General features: G+C 36.9%; 1 protein-coding gene across 1 annotated transcript in view; it reads right to left on the bottom strand.

Annotated features, from left to right (window-relative positions):
• LRP2 (LDL receptor related protein 2) overlaps positions 1-19,100 on the bottom strand; it is a 213,557-nt gene that overhangs the window by 153,271 nt on the left and 41,186 nt on the right. The window contains exons 2-4 of the mRNA XM_070423495.1: positions 14,997-15,119; positions 13,061-13,183; positions 8,792-8,908 (exon numbers count right to left, since the gene is read on the bottom strand). Coding sequence (XP_070279596.1) covers positions 8,792-8,908; positions 13,061-13,183; positions 14,997-15,119 — 363 coding nt within the window. The remainder of the gene's footprint in view (positions 1-8,791; positions 8,909-13,060; positions 13,184-14,996; positions 15,120-19,100) is intronic.

Here is a 19,100-nt window from a genome sequence, read left to right as displayed (position 1 = left end):
AGTCCCACGGCTTTTTTAAAAAATATATTTCATTCAATGAATAACTATTGCATACCTATAGGAATACTAGGTGCTAGAGATAAAAGGATGAATGAAGTCCCTACTCTCAGAACTTATATTTTACTTGGAACTTACATTTATGGAAAGATAGCAGGGTAGAATGATAAAGAGTGACAGTGAGGAGTAGCTCTCTGATAAGGTGATATTTGAACAAGAACCATAAGATTTAGCAAAATGAAGGTCAATGGTGGCATTGACGAGAATGTTTTCAGGAGACCAGTGGAGATGAAGGACTGTTTTCAGTGAATTCAAGAAGGAAAGGAGGAGAGGACATGGAGACTGATTAAAGACAACCCTATGTAACCTTGTTGGAGAAGGGAGCGGAGAAATTGGGCAATAGCTGAGAGAGATCTTAGGTGGGAGATATTTATAATGTGCTTGAATGACGGAGACTCAGTCAAACTTCTCTCTTTCTTCAAGGTGTCAGGGCTCTGAATCCTATCTCAACTGTAAGAATGTTAAAAAGGCCCCAACCGGTTTGGCTCAGTGGATAGAGCATCGGCCTGTGGACTGAAGGGTCCCAGGTTCGATTCCAGTCAAGGGCATGTACCTTAGTTGCGGGCACATCCCCAGTAAGGAGTGTGCAGAAGGCAGCTGATCGATGTTTCTCTCTCATCGATGTTTCTAACTCTCTATCCCTCTCTCTTCCTCTCTGTAAAAAATCAATAAAATATATATTTTAAAAAAAGAATGTTAAAAAGGTACATCTGTGATGTAATATGTAAGATGGGGTCAGTCTCTGCTTCTGCTTTCTCACCTCGAGTAGAGAGAGTATAGTAAGAGCAGGACTCGCTGGGCAGCTTGCTTACATGTGGAACTGAGTTTGAAGAACAAATATGTTTTTCACAAGCCGTCACAGTCCACAGAGTGACTTTAACCATCCTCTCTATTCCCCTCCCAGCTGTTCCCCTGGGTAGAGTTTCAGCAGTTAGATATATAAAGGAAAAATGTTTAAATTCTAAAGAACAGAAAGTCAATAGAAATAAAACTTCAGGGACAAAGCAGCCCCAGTTGCAGGCAGACCAAATACTGCTGATTAGCAGCAAGAAAGCCTTCATTGTAGCAGGGATTTTACCCTTTCTTTGGCATTCCTAAGTAACAAAAGAGAAGTGCTACAAACCAATGATAATTAGCAATAGTTTTACACCAAAATCATTCTAATACAGTACTTGATAAAAGCAAAATAATCTATTTACTTAAAAGGGGGAAATTGTACTATTTTTGAGCAACCTTAAGTCACTGAAATATATTAATTGAATGACCCATAATTGCTGCATTGTTCTGATGTTTATTTTAGACTCTGCTTGAATGGTTTTCCTTGACACTAATCCCATTAGAAGTAAATGGACTGCAGTTTGAATCTCTCTGTTCCTTAAAAAAAAATTTTTTTAATTGAGAATTTGTTTAATAGCAGGTACCATTTTACAGATGGCCAGACTGAACAGTAAAATAACTTAGGGGGAAATGAGCTTTAGCCTGTTTCACAGATTATATATATTCAGAAATAGTTCTCAAACAAATAACCAAAAATATAGCAGACAAAAAGACCAAACACAACAAGAAACATTTATACTACAACCAAATTTATTTCAAGGATAATCTTTTTATTGGGAGCTTAATACCCTCGCCTTCCTCACCATCTCACCCATTCTCTTACCTCCCCTCTCCCTGCCTTGCCGGGAGGACTCTTACACACCATTCTTTGTTCTGTAAAAGGAATGCCTGGAATGGACACAAGGTGCTCTGTCTTGGAACTCTATGATTTGATCTTATAAGCTGAAAGGGTGGGGACTATAACCTAGGGGTTTGACCTGACAGGCATGACTATCAACTACAGAAGAAAGCTTCCTGATCCTTTCAAATAATTGGGGTAAAGAATTAGTCCTTCTTTGGAGCTTTTCTAATATCCATTACTATATTTAAGTGGTTTCTAGGTGCTTACTAATAATGTATTAAGACCCATTCCTATAGAAAACCTATTTCTGAGGAATAGAAAAATATAAATTATATTCATAAGCCGATTCTAATTTTGTCCTCAAGTATTGATTCCTATACATCATGACTGCAGAAACAACAGAAAAAAGTGTTATATCTCACAAAATGATTTCTAGCCAAGCCTCATTTAATCCTTGACCATGTAGGAACATTCTAATTTCAAACTACTAATAAATAGCTGCTATATAATTGAAGTGGCACCTAAAATAGTTAAATAGGCCCTGGCCAGGTAGTTCAGTTGGTTAGAGAATCGTCCCAATATATCAAGGATGCAGGTTCAATCCCTGATCAGGGCACATACAAGAAATAACAATGAATGCATAAATAAGTAGAGCAACAAATTGATGTTTCTCCCTCTCTCTCTCCTCTTTCTTTCTGTCCCTTTCTCCTTCTCTCTCTCTTTCTCTCTCTCTCTCTTAAAATCAATCAATAGCCCTAACTGGTTTGGCTCACTGGATAGAGCGTTGGCTTGCAAACTGAAGGGTCCTGGGTTTGATTTCAGTCAAGGGCACATGCCAGGGGTGCGGGCTCAATCCCCAGTAGGGGCCGTGCAGGAGGCAGCCGATCAACAATTCTCTCTCATCATTAATGTTTCTATCTCTCTCTCCCTCTCCCTTCCTCTCTGAAATCAGTAAAAATATATTTTTGAAAATCAATCAATAAATTAAAAATAACAAGTACCTCCATGCGTAATGGATCTCAAAGAAGATCAGCAATGGCTGCTAACATCACTACTATTGGAAATGTATGCCCTATATATAAAGTATGTTGCACACACACACGAAAAGAAACCCTTGCTCATCTGTGCAAGCCTCTACACTAGCGCTGTTCTGACCTAGAGCAAGGAAAGGGAGGACATTTTGCGTTAGAGAATACTTGGCGTTGTCTGGAGACATTTTGGTTTGGGGGTTAATGCTGGCTTCTAGTGTAGAAGTCAGAGATACTGTCAGACTTTCAATAATGCACTAGACAGCTCCCCACATTAAGAATTATCTGGCCCCACATGTCATTAGTGCCAAGGTCAAGAACCGTTGCTCCAGATCTAGCTACCAACTTCCAAAAAATACAGAGGACAGAAGAGCATGTTAAATGACATCAAGGGATAAAATGAACAAAACCCAGACTGTGGAAAACTCCGGGACAACTGACTTGGTTTCATTAACAAATAAATTGCAAGGAGTAAAAAACAAAAATGGGAGGGAAACTTACAAATTTTAAGACAGCAACTAACTCTAACAGATAGATTTTATTTGGATTCGGATTTAAACAATTGCACTATAATAACAAAATCATTGAGAAATTTAAAGCATTAACTGGTTATCTGATTATTTTAAGGAACAGCTGTTAACTTTTAGGTGAGATGGTGATATTGTGGCTGTGTTTTACTCCTTTTATTTTGGAGATAAATACTACTTCAAAATAAAGGGGAAAATTGCCCTAGCTGGTTTGGCTCAGTGGATAGAGCATTGGCCTGCAGACTGAAGGGTCCCGGCTTCGATTCCGGTCAAGGGCATGTACCTCAGTTGCAGGCTCGATCCCCAGTAGAGGGCATGCAGGAGGCAGCCAATCAATGGTTCTCTATCATCATTGATGTTTCTCTCTCTCTCTCTCTCTCTCTCACTCTCTCCCCCTCTCCTTTCCTCTCTAAAATCAATAAAAATATTTTTTTTAAAAAAATAAAATAAAGGGGAAAAAAAGAAAGAGCTACAGGTAAGACAAAATTAGCCATGAGTTGATAATTAACATAATAACGATGAGTACAAAGAGGTTCATTATATAATTCATCATGCTTTTGATTATGTTAAAAATCTTTCATAAACTTTTTTTTTTTTAAGGAAAAAAATACTTTTATTTTGAAACACTCCAGCAGATATCAAAGAATACCATGTAGAGGTAGAGCTGGGTGACACAGGAAACCCATTTAGAAAATTTATAAAAATGTAATTACAAGAGGAATAGTGGCAGTTAGGATGGAAAGAAAAAAAAATGATTTAAGGGATATTTAAGGGGAGAACTATCAGGGCTATTGACTATCTGGATATAGAAAATAAAGGAAAGGAAAGTGTTAGTGGTGTTTGATTGTTTAACTAAGTGGGTTCAATTAACCAGAAAAGGTGTACCAGTCAGAGAAGGCTGGGTCATGATGTGCTAGCAAGCCTCAAATCACAGAGGCTTAAAACAGCAAATGTCTGTTTCTTATTCAGGGCGTTTGGCTGGAAAGAATGAGGAGTATTAAAGGACAAGGGGAGGACAAGGTGGCTCCCCCTTCATCTTGGGGTGCCTTGCCTGGTGAGCAGGGACCAGCCTGGACAGGTGAGAGGTCGGTTTGGAGAGGCAAATGAATCGGTCCTGACTTGCCCTAAAGGCCAGGAAGCCACTCGGATTTCAGAGCGTTGATTTTTTTCACCCTGCTATCATTTTTGTTGATTATTAACAGCTTTATTGAGGTATAATTTATAACCTATAAAATGCACTCCCTGTAAGTTTATTATTTTTTAAATAAAATTGTACATTGTGCAAACATCAAATAATCCAGTGTCTATTACCCCAAAAGGTCTTTTGTATCCCTTTAAAGTCCACCCCTGCTCCCACACCCAGCCCTATACACTTTCATAAGCTTTAAACAATAACTTTTAAAATAATAAAAGAGTTAAGTAACCTTCAGACAAAAATAGTTTGTAAACTTCCATTACTAAAGAAAAATATTCTGAGAGCCCCGGCATGGGGTTTAGACTAACATTAAAGTCCCGCCTCCTCTGCCCTTGCTTCTTGACAATCTTCACAATCTCTAAAATGGAGATGGCCATCACATACGGCTTGTAGTTCTGATGTAAAAATCGCATAAGACAGTAATGGGTGCTTGGTGAGCAGCAATTCCCTTTCCCACTTCACACAAGAGCTCCAAGAGGGAAAACAAAATGAGTCAATCCTGCCCCCTATCCTGGCACTTTCTAAAGACGTCTATCCAATCTAGGCCATTCATTTCCTTCCTGTTCGAATCTGGCTGTGGCCAGGAGATCAAAGCACTAACCAGGAAGTATGAAGATTCTTTTCTTAATTTCCTCTGATTGGTTAGATTTTTATCACACTCCCCCATCACTAACACATAATAAATAAACAAAGTAGAGAGGAATAGAAAATAGTACCTCATTGTAAAACCCCTTACATGTGTGAGGTTCATTTTAGGGCCACGAACCCTGAAGGGTTCATAACTTGTATAATTCCAGAAACAATGAGCTATAAATCGGGTTCTCTTTCCTTAACAAATCCTCCTTTCACCAGTTACTTGTGCTTTAAAAAAAAAAATACAAACAAAAACTTGATTAAAAACTCCTATGCAGATATTTTATAAAACTCACTTCCTTTCCTTCATGCCTTTCTCTAACAGCTGCCTGCACCCTGTACCCTGCCAGCTTTTTGCCGGAAGTTCCATTGGCAAAGTCGTCAGGCAGTTGTACTGGTGACTTTAGACTTGGATGCAGATTATTCACATGGAATAAATCCAAACAATCTGTTTCGACGGCCTTTTCTTTTCCCTGAAGTACCATTTCCTTCATTCCCATTGCACTTGCAATAAAGCACTCATTTTTATCCACTTGTAAATAAGGAATAAAGACACGGACTGTTGGCTGGTAGCACAGGCCTCTGGTTCTCTCTTAAACTTGCACAAGATAGAACCTTCTCCTTCTGTGAAAAAGGTCTTTCATGAAGAATAATCACCAGACTTGGAACCAGAAGACGGGTTGAGCACTAGCTCTGCCACACATCATACTACCTTGAACAGGACATGCTACACTTCGCAGTTTTAGTTTCTTTATTCATAATAAAGTATAATAATACCTGCTGTGTTGTCTTCATTGAGAAACCTAATAATAACTGGAATTTATGTAATGTTATGAAGTTTACAAAATATAATATAGTCATGTGCCATATAATGACGTTTTGGTCAATGACAGACCGCATACAAGATAGGTCTCATGAGATTATGATGGAGCTGAAAAATGTCTATCGCCTACTGACATTGTAGCCATCCTAAAGTTACAGTGCAATGCATTACTCATGTGTTTGTGGTAATGCTGGTATAAACAAACCTACTGCACTGCCAGTAATAGAAAGGTATAGTATATACAATTATGGACAGTACATAATTCTTGATAATGATAATAAATTACTATGTTAATGGCTTATGTAGTTTCTGTACTATACTAGTACTCTGCTATCATTATCTTAGAGTGTACTCTTGGTACTTTAAAAAAAATTTTGCTGTAAGTAAAACAGTATGTTATGTTACGCAAACAGCTGCCTCACACACCTTGTGTCTCTTGATTGCATTATTTTCTTTTGTGCTTGAATTAATCTTGTGTTGTTTGTACAGCAACGTGCTGTACAGGATTGTAGCCTAAGAGCAATAAGCTATATCACACAGTCTAAATGTGTAGTAGGCTATACCCTATGGCAGAGGTTCTCAACCTGTGGGTCACGACCCCTTTGGGGGTCGAACGAACCTTTCACAGGGGTCGCCTAAGACCATCGGAAAACACATATATAATTAGATATTGTTTTTGTGATTAATCACTATGCTTTAATTATGTTCAATTTGTAACAATGAAAATACATCCTGCATATCAGATATTTACATTACGATTCATAACAGTAGCAAAATTACAGTTATGAAGTAGCAACGAAAATAATTTTATGGTTGGAGGTCACCACAACATGAGGAACTGTATTAAAGGGTCGCGGCATTAGGAAGGTTGAGAACCACTGCGGGTTTGTATAAGTACATTCTATTATGTTTACACAATGAAATCACCTAACAACACATTTCTCAGGACATATCCCCATCATTAAATGGCATATAACTTTATATGATTTACCGTTATTATTAACCAAAATATTTTCTTCACTTGCCTCAATAAAGGACCTATTGTTGGCTTAACAAAAGGTCCTTGACTCGCAGACTTGCTCTTTCATGACATCCAGAAACACCCTATCATCTCTAAAATTACCATTGCAAGGTCTAAATTCCCTGCAAAATGTCTAACGTGAAGGGAGACCCAAACTAGGGGCAACATAATCTCTTTCAAAAGAGAACACTTAATTAGGAAATATACCCGAAGAGAACTGTGCCAGGAACTCAGCTAAGAAACGGAGATACAAAGACAAATAGCATAGACTCTTCTCAAAGAAAAATAACATACAAGGAACAAAACATTGGAGGAAAGGTGTTGTTTTTTAAAATGTAGTGTGATATGATGTGTTCTGCAGCATGAATCTGGGCCTGTTTGGGTCCAGGCCTCTCCTTTTCATATATATAAGTATTTCTTCTATCAAAATTCTCAAACAATAGAGAAGAAGTCCCATGAAAATAGGCTAAAATTTATATCTTTAGATGGAGCCATGATAACTAAGAAGTTTATGGTCAAGGTTTCTAATGTACATAAAATTTGTCTACCGATGATTTGAATATTGACTTTATAATAACTCTTTGAAGTTTGAAACATAAATTTAAGAGCAAAAGAAAGGAAGTACCATAGTATGAGGAAAAAAAATGGAAGCACATAGTAAACTTCTAAATTGCAATATACCAAAAAGAGAAATGTATAAAAAGTGTCAAGAGAAAATGTATAAAAAGAAAAAAGTTCTGGATAAATTCATAAATGATAGACTTCTAAGAGCTTTTCAGACTGAGTTTGATGAAACATAGGACTGACACAGTAGAAAAATTCCTATATTCCTGTATTCTAACAATCCTATATAATAAAAGGCTAATATGCAAATAGAAGAAACGGCAGAACGACCAGTCTCTATGCCACGCACTGATCACCAGGGGGCAGACGCTCAATGCAGGAGCTGCCCCCTGGTGGTCAGTGCACTCCCACAGGGAAAGCGCCACTCAGCCAGAAGCCCTGAACCAAGTTCACGGCTGGCGAGCGCAGCAGTGGTGGCAGGAGTCTTTCCCACCTCCACGGCAGTGCTAAGGATGTCCTACTGCAGGGAGCGGGCCTAAGACGGCAGTCGTACATCCCCTGAGGGCTCCTGGACTGCGAGAGGGTGTAGGTCGGACTGAGGGACCCCCTGAGTGCACGAATTTCATGCACCAGGCCTCTAGTTCTATATAAACCTCAAGAGAGGCAGATTACTCTTTACTTGTTTGTAAGTAGTGCCTTATGCACCATGATTGCACTCTCTTATTTTGGTTATTATAATATTTAAACATTATACACAGAATTCTGCGATTTATATGCCTGATCTTGTTGTGATCAGTTACAAACTGATATAGTATGCTATCATTCTAGGGAAAGCCAAATATAACACTTGTCCAAAAGCAATCTGGAAAAAAAAAGTCCATAAGAGCACAAAACTAATGATTAATGAGACATTTGACCTACAAATTTACCATAGTAATGTAATAAAAGTTATAATTGACCAAACTGGCCTTTGTACTCAATGTACTCAATGACCTTTCAGGATTATATGTTAATGTTGAAAGTTTCTTAATTTAAAAAATACAGAAAATTTATGTACTAAGGCAGGACACACTCAGAAGGTTTTCATAAAAATAGACTTCTATCAGAACATCACCTCTAATCCACAAAAGAATCTGCCAAGAGATTTCAATAACAAGAGGCATATTGTAGGCATTTCTGTCCATCAACAAATCTAACAAGTTGCTTAAAATGCCAAAGGGACAAATGTGAAACTAAATACAGTGCAAAGACTGAAAGGGACTCACGGCAGTCTTTCTCGTCAGTTCCATCTGAGCAGTCTCTGACGTGGTCACACATGTATTCTTTTGGAATACATTCACCACTGGAGCATGTCATCTGATGGCTTGAGCATGTACTTCCAGCTGTGACCGGAAAAAAATGTTACTTTATAATTACTGCCAAACGCAGACCAATCCACTGACATTTTCTAAAACAAAGGCAAATAGAGCATACACTGAACATAAAATTCACAGGGTCACAAGGTAATTCATGCATCCAGCTAACCCAAGGAAGGGAACTTACATTACAAAAGCAAAGGTATTATTATCAGGATACTATCAAAACGTCCATAGAATCATATCAGCACTCAAGCATGTTAATGTAGATAGTTATTTTATCAACATGTATTGAGAATACAATATACTAGTAGGTTAATGAGCTGTATGATAAAGAAAATGAATAAAATAAGAATTTTGGCCCAGCCAGTATGGCTCAGTGATTGAATGTTGACCCATGAACCAGGAGGTCATGGTTCAATTCCTGGTCAGGGCACATGCCCAGGTTTCCGGCTTGATCCCCAGCAGGGGACATACAGGAGGCAGCCAATCTATGATTCTCTCTCATCACTGATGTTTCTATCTCTCTCTCCCTCTCCCTTCTTCTCTCTGAAGTTGATAAAAATATTTTTTTTAAAAAACAAATTTTACAGTTATAGGTATTAATCAAAGATTGGTAAGGTTCCCCTCATTGAAATCCTGTTTAAACCAGAAGGAAATATGCCAAACACTTAAAAATGGATATTTCTGAAGGGTAGGAATATGGTGATTTCATTGAGTTTTCTCTATTACATAAGTTTTCTGTATTGCACATGTGTCAGGAGTTTTTTTCGTTTTTGTTTTTATTGTTGAAAGTATTACATATGTCCCCTTTGTCCCCCATTGACCTCTCCCACCCATCCCCGCCCTCTCTCCAAGCCTTCACCACCTATTGTCTGTGTCCATGAGTTATGCATATATGCATACAAGTTCATTGGTTGATCTCTTCCCACCTGCCCACCCTCCCCTGCCTTCCCTCTGGGGTTGGATAGTCTGTTCAATGTTTCCATGTCTCTGTAGCTATTTTTGTTTGTTAGTTTATGTTGTTCATTAGATTCCACATAGAACATGTGTCAGTTTTATAGAAAAGGAAAATAATTTAAGCTAGTTTACATTTTATTCTATGTTGATTAGGGTAGGTAAAAGCAGGACATCATTTTATCAAACTTGCCTTCAGATAAATCCGTATATTAATACCTCAAATATCATGTGAAAGCTATTCTGCATGTCTCAGGAAATATCATAAGATTTTTTAATCTCCACATAAAAAGAAAAGCATTCGGGGAATAATGTGATCTGCTAAAAATAATAATAATAATAATAATAATAATAATATAATCAAATGGAAGAAAAAAATGTCCCCTAGAATTTTTAATTTCCTATTCTGTATTATTGAAAAGACACTTAAGTTCATCAAAATTTGGTTTTCAATAAAATCATATATCTGTTAAGGCATATGCCATCAATATATACCCCAAAAAAAGCTTTCTAAAAAATAAATGAACAATGACAGCTTTAGAGTGAGTACTTAAAAATTCAAACATATAAAGATTACCATGTGATAAGTATTATGTAAAAAAATTTAACAAAAATTACTATCCTTAATCAATCATCTCTTGTTCCTTCTTTCTGTTTAATAAAATAGTTTCATTACAAATATGTCATGTAAGTCTCAAATAGCAAACAAAATTTTTCCAGTCAGCCTATTTCTGACACTTTGGCAGTATGATTTCATATCTTCTCCCAGTACCTTATATCTGTAGGTTAAATTTTACTTCTATTAATAAAGGTATAATAGATCAAATTTTCTAGAAGTCACTTACATGTCTGAATTCTGCCCACAATTTCAAGTGAATAAGATTGAAAAGCTTAATATTTTCTGAGTGGTAGTATTTATTAAATTTCCATATAATTTATTTAAGTATATATTGCCAATTTCCACATAAAATTAAAGAGCTTTTTTTTTTCCTGAAAAAGCAAGTGATGGGTAATCTTTTCTTTTTCTTCTAAGAATAGTTTATTGATTATTTTAGAGGGAGAGGAAGGGAGAAGAGAGAAACATCAATGTGAGAGCAGAACATTAGTCAGTTGCCTCCTGCATGCCCCCTACTGGGAATGGAGCCCACAACCCAGGCATGTGCCTTGACCAGGAATTAAACCAGCAACCTTTTGATGCTCCTGATGATGCCCAACCAAGTGAGCCACACAAGCCAGGGCAGTGATGGGTAATCAAACAAAATATGAAAAAATGAAATCTAGTGCAGCCCAGCTGGTGCAACTCAGTGGTTGAGCATCAACCTATGAAGCAGGAAGTCATGGTTTGATTCCCCTTCAGGGCACATGCCTGGGTTATAGGCTTGATTCCCAGGAGGCAGCCGATAAATGATTCTCTCTCTTCGTCAGTGTTTCTAGCTCTCTCCTCTTTTCCCTTCCTTTCTCTGAAAACAATAAATATATATTAAAAATAGATATTCTTCAAAAAACTAAAAATGTAACTCCCATTTGACCCAGTGATCCCACTTCTAGGAATATATCCGAGGAAACTAGAAACACCAATTATAAAGGATATATGCACCCCTATGTTCATAGCAGCACAATTCACCATAGCTAAGATTTGGAAACAGCCTAAGTGCCCATCAGTAGATGAGTGGATTAAAAAACTGTGGTACATCTACACAATGGAATACTACGCTGCGGTAAAAAAGAAGGAGTTGTTACCATTTGCAACAGCATGGATGGAACTGGAGAGCATTATGCTAAGTGAAATAAGCCAGTCAGAGAAAGATAAATACCACATGATCTCACTCATTTATGGAATATAATGAACAACATAAACTGATGAACAAAAACAGATCCAGAGACAGAGAAGCATCAATCAGACTGTCAAACCTCAGAGGGAAGGTAGGGGAGGGTGGGGGTAAGGGGAAGAGATCAACCAAAGGACTTGTATGCATGCATATAAGCCTAACCAATGGACACAGACACCAGGGAGGGTGAGGGCATGAGTAGGGGGATAGGGGGTAACGTGGGGATAAGGACACATATGTAATAACTTAATCAATAAAAAAATTAAAAAATAAATAAATAAAGGAAAGAAAAAGAAAAAATAGATATTCTTTCTAAAAAAACATAGTGCCAATATTATTTTAATTATCTTGGCTTTCTTCTTAATTAAACTGAAGCCCAAATCATTCTATATTTGGTGCTTAAGATTTCAAAGGGTTTACAAGGGAGCAATTAAAAGTTCATTCAAATGTAGAGAAATGATGAATTAAAATTATGTAGTTTCATCAACCAATCCAGTGCTGGGATTCACCTAGTCATCATTACACAAACATCTACTGAGGGCCTATTATGTCAAAAAGTGCACCATCAATGGGAACATCAAGATGATTAAGGCACAATCCCTACCCTCAAGGAGCTCATAGCTTTCTGGGGGAAAACAGTGATGAAAGTGGATTATAGGTACACAAAGAATTACAAAAGAATCAGAGAGGGGTGCCTAATTCACTCTGGAATGGGATGTGAACAGGGACAGCTTCCTTGAGGAGGAACACCAGGAAGGAGCATATAGAAATGAGCATTCAGGCAGCAGGCACAGAAGCAAAAGGTCAGGACTCTGTGTGGTGTGCAAGCACTGCCCTGAACCCTTTCAATGTCCAGAAATGCAGCAGTTACTAATAACTGCTATTATTTTCTTTGTCATGGTAGCTCATCCCGCAGTGGCTTTGGCAGCAGTCACTGGAACAGCCACCAACAATGCCTCCAACAGACCTACCTACTTGCTCCACTCAACTGAAATTGAGAGAGTTCAATACTGGGGCAGAGGAGGTGGAAGGTTTGAAAGCAGAGTATGCTGCTGGACCAAAAGGACCATCCAAATGCCAACCACACAAATGAATACCATACCCATCGATACCAATAAATGCTTCGTTTCTTTCTTGAGTGTAACATAATCCAAATTAAAATCTAGGAACCTATCTAGCCATTTCCAAATTGCCAGGGTATATTTGTAATTCTCCAGCACATTCACACTTTCAATATCATCCAATCTGAGCGAGAATACTGGCATAGGCTGCATTGTTGTGTAAGGCTCAACTCAGCATTTACAAAGGATCGTCCCATTATGTTTTGTATTTGTATCAGGTTAGGTTTTAGATGTCCAAAGGACCAAAACAAGATTCCTCCATAAACACTTACGGCAATGCTGATGTTCATCTGAGCCATCCTCACAGTCCTGCTCATTGTCACACACCCAGGAGTTAGGGATGCATAACTCTTTACTCTGACACTGGAAATAGCCTGGCTGGCAAGTAGCGGGAGCTAAAACAAACCAGAAAAAGACTCATTATGTCAAACAACCACCCTATTATACCAACAAGCAATGCTTATTTCAAAAGCCTATATATCAACTCCTGCTCAATATATTTGATGGCAAATAGTAAACAACCCTATACTAGAGTGTGTGAACTCCGGTCAGAGTTCCCTATCAATCTCAGCAATAGCATCACAGCAAACTGATGATCCAAAGCAATATGAAAATAAAAAGAATAGAACAGCCAAACACACATACATACAACAAAGGTATGACAAAAAAATATTAAACAAAATTTTAATTTAAGTAAAAGCTAGCCATGAATTATTATTAAATTATCTGAAATGTTCTATAATAACTACAATAATAGTAAAGCATCATGATGAATTGGAAAACTCTTGAAATTTGGATAAAAAGACAGAGTCACATAACTATTATTTTTACAATTTACTTGCTTTAGGATCTTTGGCAGGTTCTCTGAGCCACAATGTATGCAGCTAAAATGGAAGCTATACTTATCTATCTCATGGGTTGCTACTGAAAACCAAGTTAAATAATGTATGTGAAAGCACCATATAATGTTTGTTGCTATCACTTTTGTCATTGGTATTGCTATCATCACTGTTATCACTAAAATATAATAACCTCTGAAGAGTTGTTGGTATAACTGTTCATTTATTCCTTTATCTCGGAATACACTCTTATTGCTCTTTGGATTTAACATAAAATGAACTCAGTAAGCCCAGAAGAGGCAAAACAAATAGCACATGATCATGTCTCTACAAATAGAACTACTCTCTTGCTCAAAGTATGGTTCACAGATGAGCAGCATCAGCATAACCTGGGGGTTTGTAAGAAATACAGAATCTCTGCTCCCACGCCAATCATATGGAATCTAAATCTGTACTTTAATCCATTTGTGCATGAAAGTTTGAGAAGCACTTCCCACTCTTCCTCCCATTTTCAAATGCGTTGTCATCCTAACATTACCCCAAAGTTTGACTGTTCTGTTGTGCCATAGTATGGTCAACATTTCAAAACAAAATTACTTTTTCACCCGCTTTCCTAGTTTTTGGATGATAACCCTTGTCTGTGCACCTATCAGAATGAATGAAATTGCAGGAATGTGATTGATCGCCTGTGGCAATTTGGGAAAGCAATGGATATAAGGGTTGGATTGGTGCACCAACTGGATAACTTTTAATAAATGACTTACTTCTCTAAACCTCTGTTTTCTAATATGAAACTTACCTCAGAATATTGCTGAGAACTAAAAGAAAAATATGTGTACTAGTAAGTGATTTTATCACCTGTTAATTTGGGGGTTTACAATATTATCATGTTTTTAAATAAATTTTCTAAAACATAAAATCACACTAGGCATTTCTGTGATCTCTTTATGATAATTCACACATGTTATACTACATTCTTTATAGTAAAACAGACTCCTGGAGTTATAAATCACCTTAGTTCAGGTAGCATTGTTTTTTGTTTGTTCTTATTGGTGCACAGAATTTCCAGAGTGAATAATCTGAAATAGTCACATACTGGCTTCAGAAAACCACTTCCAAATTGGTTTCCATATCAAGGTCACATGATAAAAAGGAAAATAGAAACTGATGTCAATTGAGCCCCTTCTTCAAAGGGGAGCGAAACAATTATTAATACCATCAGTTTTCTATTCAACTACACAGATCTCAGCAGACCTGCACCAAGTCCTGTATCTATCACTAAAGACACAACCTTTTTGTTACAGCTGAAATCACCATGAAGGACTTGGGTTTCTCAAAACAGAGCTTAGACTACCCACGCCCCACTTACGGCAACCAATTTCATCAGAGTCATCCAAACAGTCTTTGGTCCCGTCACACCTCCAGGAAGCAGGAATGCAATGCCCATCTTCACAGCGAAAATGCTCACTGCCGAAATCCTCAATGTTACATTCTGCAATCCCACAAACAACAGAAAACCAATTTTAAAAAAAAAAACTATGCCACACAGATATTTCAAAGAAGAAATACAGATTTTTTTAATAATGATGAAAAGTCATTCACTAATTAGTAATCAAAGGAATATGCTATCTTATAAAATTAGGAAAACATTTTTATAATGATTATATCCTCGGTCTTAGGGTCTGCAGGAAGGTCATTTTTATACATGGCTGATGACTAGAGTATATCTGGAAAGCAATTCAACAGCATGTATTTTGCTTTTTTAAAGTGCTTACCCTGTAACTTAGTACTTTTACCTCTAGGTATTTTTTCTAAGGAACTAGAGATTTGTATCACTTTATTACTTATAATAAAGAAAATTGAAAACCTCCTAAATGTCCAATGATAGGAAAATAAATGTCCAATTATAGGAAAATATCTATATACTGATATTTTAGAAACTCATTAAAATGGTTATGAAGGATTGTTAAATGTTTAGGAGAAATATTTGTAATATAATGTAGCAAAGACAAAGATGCAAAATTTTGCCTATAACAGAGTCATATATGGAGGTGGGCATGAAGCATAAAAAAGACCAGTGTGGACAGTGGTTATCTTTGATGGATAACATCAAACATCATGAGTAACTTTTCATTGCTTCACTGTGCTTTTTTCAGTTCTCCATCCTATATTTTTATTAAAGTGCCTTTTATTATTATATCACCTAGAGCAATTTATGGTCCCCTCATTCTTAGATTCAGATCAAGAGCTTTTTGTTTTTTTAGGAATTTGTACGATGCCAGGTCTATAATCTCACCTCTACAAAAACAGTTTTAAAAAAACATACAAAAATATTTCTTCCGCCAACCAGAGTGCACACACTTGGCACCAAATGCTGCCACATTTCCAAGTGGCAGTGATTATCCTGTGTTGATACCAGAGAGAGTGTAATTTAAACAAGTTCGTTTCATTTAACCAATATATCCTGTGATTTTTCTGGGTCTCCCCAGGGGACTAATTTGGCAGTGGGAAATCCTCTGAGCTTCCCCACATATCTGACCAGCAATCTCCTCATGCATGATGTGCCAAGCAGAAAATTTTTTAGAGTGCAGCCAACATAAGCCCAACTTGGAGAAGACTCAAAATTATTCTTTCACAAACCCAAGGTGAGAGAGAAGTAATTTGGGATTTGGAAGAATAATTGTATTTTCCCCATGTACTTAAGCAATCACGCTAAATTACCCATTTCAATTTTTGGCTCATTAACCCCAAATCAGGTAAATATACAGATCAATTGCCTACTCCTAAAATAAATAAACAATGTGCTATCCTGACTTGTGCAAATGCAGGCATATCAACAGCATGACATAAACATAGTTAAGTGATCTATTCCTAGGGGATATAGGCTACTTTGTTCATGGAATGTTCAAATCTGATTGTCTGTTAGTGACATCCTGATTTATAATGTATGCTGCAAATGGTCAGAAACTTCCCTTGGCTAAATGGTGGTACCGAGTGGTACAGGAATACGTACACCCAAATACCTTCTATAGACTAATGCATGATGGTGGTTGGTGGTGCAGGTCTGGGGTTGGTGGTGCAGGTCTCTTATCAACTACCTTTAAAGCACAACAACCTCCCTTGCAAAAATGCCCCTAAGGAATGTACAAATTCACTCTGGAATCCCAGAACTTCTCACTGGATTTTATTCTACAAAGCAATATTTCCATGGGAGATTAGGGGCTTTGGAGGTTTAGCTATTAACACAACATATATTAAATCACTTTTATCAATTAGGTCTATTGTTAGTAATCCAACATATTACATTTGAAAGTTCAGTACATTTGTCTCCCTTAGTATCTAATAACTTCAGGTTGAAGAATTATAACAATCTAAAGGTCAGTCCTCTTACAAAGAGCTTAATATTGGTATGGGAAAAGGAAAAGCATAAACTTAGAAACTAAGTATTCAGAAGAAAATTCAGAGCAATATATTGCCTGTCTTGAAAATACATATATTTAGAAATATTTCTTCTTTTTCCTCAAACAAATTCAAGTTTATTTTTAGAAATGTTAAGTATGCTAGTGTAATCAGATGGCTTTTGCTATGTGAAAAATCATCCCAAGGATTTAATGGCTTAAAACAGCAAACATTGATTTAGCTCCTGATTCTGCTATTTAACAGTAGAACAGTATTTCTTAAGCAACTTAAGTCAGATTTTGAGGTCTGGTTTTTGTTGTTGTTGTTGGTTTGTTTTTTTTTGCTAAACTACAAAATTAAAAACATCATAAACACACACACACACACACACACACACACAAAATAGACACCCAAAACATATTTTTAAAGCACTTCAAAGCCAGTTATTTAAAATCAATCACATAAAATGTAACCCAACAGGGGAAGTTTTGCAATTAACTAACTCTATAATTAGTGCCTTTTACATTTGATCTCCCAAATAGTTACCTAAAGTAATATATCAAACCCAATTTACTCAATTTATCAAAATATCCATGATAAATCATTTGTCAAATTCACTTTTTTAATATTAACTTCCGTGCCTGTTATAACTCCCAAATGATTAATACTCTATCATTGCTGGGTAATCTCTTGGCAATCAACCAATATGCTCCACTAGTGTCAGAAGCCTGTCATTCATTCTATTATAAAGGTAACATGTACTATTTAAAAAACAAACTGCTGGAGAAACAAACAACAGTATGATGATTACCAGAGGGGAAGAAGGTTGGGGAGGTAGAAGAGGGTAAAGGTGGGGGGAGGGTAAATGGTGATGGAAGCAGAGGTGACTTTGGTGAACATACAATACAATATACAGATGATGTATTATAGAATTCTATACCTGAAGCCTATACAATTTTATTAACCAATGTCCCCCCAATAAATTCAATAAAATTTTTTAAAAAACTGTTGGTGGCCTGGCCAACGTGGCTCAGTGTTTAAGTGTTGACCTATGAACCAGGAGGCCACAGTGCGATTCCCAGTCAGGGCACATGCCTAGTTTGCAGGCTCAATTCTAAGTAGGGGGCCGTGCTAGAGGCAGCCAGTCAATGATTCTCTTTCATCATTGATGTTTCTCTCTCTCTCTCTCTCTCTCTCTCTCTCTCCCCACCTCTCTGAAATCAATAAAAATATATATTTTAAAAAAAACTGCTGATGAATAGATCTAGATCTGGCCTGTTAAACAGTTGCAGGTGCCCCTATTTTCTGAGTGTTTTATTTTAACTAAGTAGCCTTTACTTACAACCTCTCTAGAAGTTATTAGACACTTTCTATGCTTTACAGTTCAATAACTTGAAGTGCAAACAACAATGGAAGTGGGGGTGAATTTCATACTCTGGAACCAAACAAAGTTTATGGGAGTAAAAAATCTAAGTAGAACAAAATTTAAAACTTTTTTCAACAAATGGTCTCTAAACATCCATATTCAACCAAACCAGTTTTAACCAAAAGGTAATTTTGCAAACAATAGCCTTAAATATTTTTCCTCTAATAAAATATAAGGAAGAAAACATCATAATGCATGCTGGGAGAAAAAAAAAAACTTTTATTAAGAACCAGGCAGCTATTGACGAGGAACCTTTAGAACCAAATGGACACCCTATCTCCCCAGTACTAGCCTTTCCCAAGAATAAAAATAGATGGTGCAAAGATGACCAAAAAAAATGCCCATGTGGTACTTAAATGCATGCACTGATCTAAGCACTTTGCCAACGTTATCATTTCATCTTCATAACAACCATATTAGATACCATTATTATGAACATAAAGAAATTGAGGCATAGAGCAGTTCAGTAACTTGCCCAAGATCAAACAGAAAATACGTACAAAGCAAGGATTTGGACCAGACAGTTCTGTTCCAGTATCAGTGCTATCTTGACCACTGTTCTATGTTTCCTTTCACACACACACACACACACACACACACACACACACAATCTACCAAACTCAAAAATAAGTATAAAAATTTGACATT

This window comes from Myotis yumanensis, unplaced genomic scaffold, assembly GCF_028538775.1.
Source record: "Myotis yumanensis isolate MYYU_CA2020_CCGP unplaced genomic scaffold, mMyoYum1.0.hap1 SCAF_8, whole genome shotgun sequence".
Classification (NCBI taxonomy): domain Eukaryota; kingdom Metazoa; phylum Chordata; class Mammalia; order Chiroptera; family Vespertilionidae; genus Myotis; species Myotis yumanensis.
The sequence above is the reverse complement of the archived record's forward strand: the minus strand, read 5'-3'. Positions and strand labels throughout refer to the sequence as shown.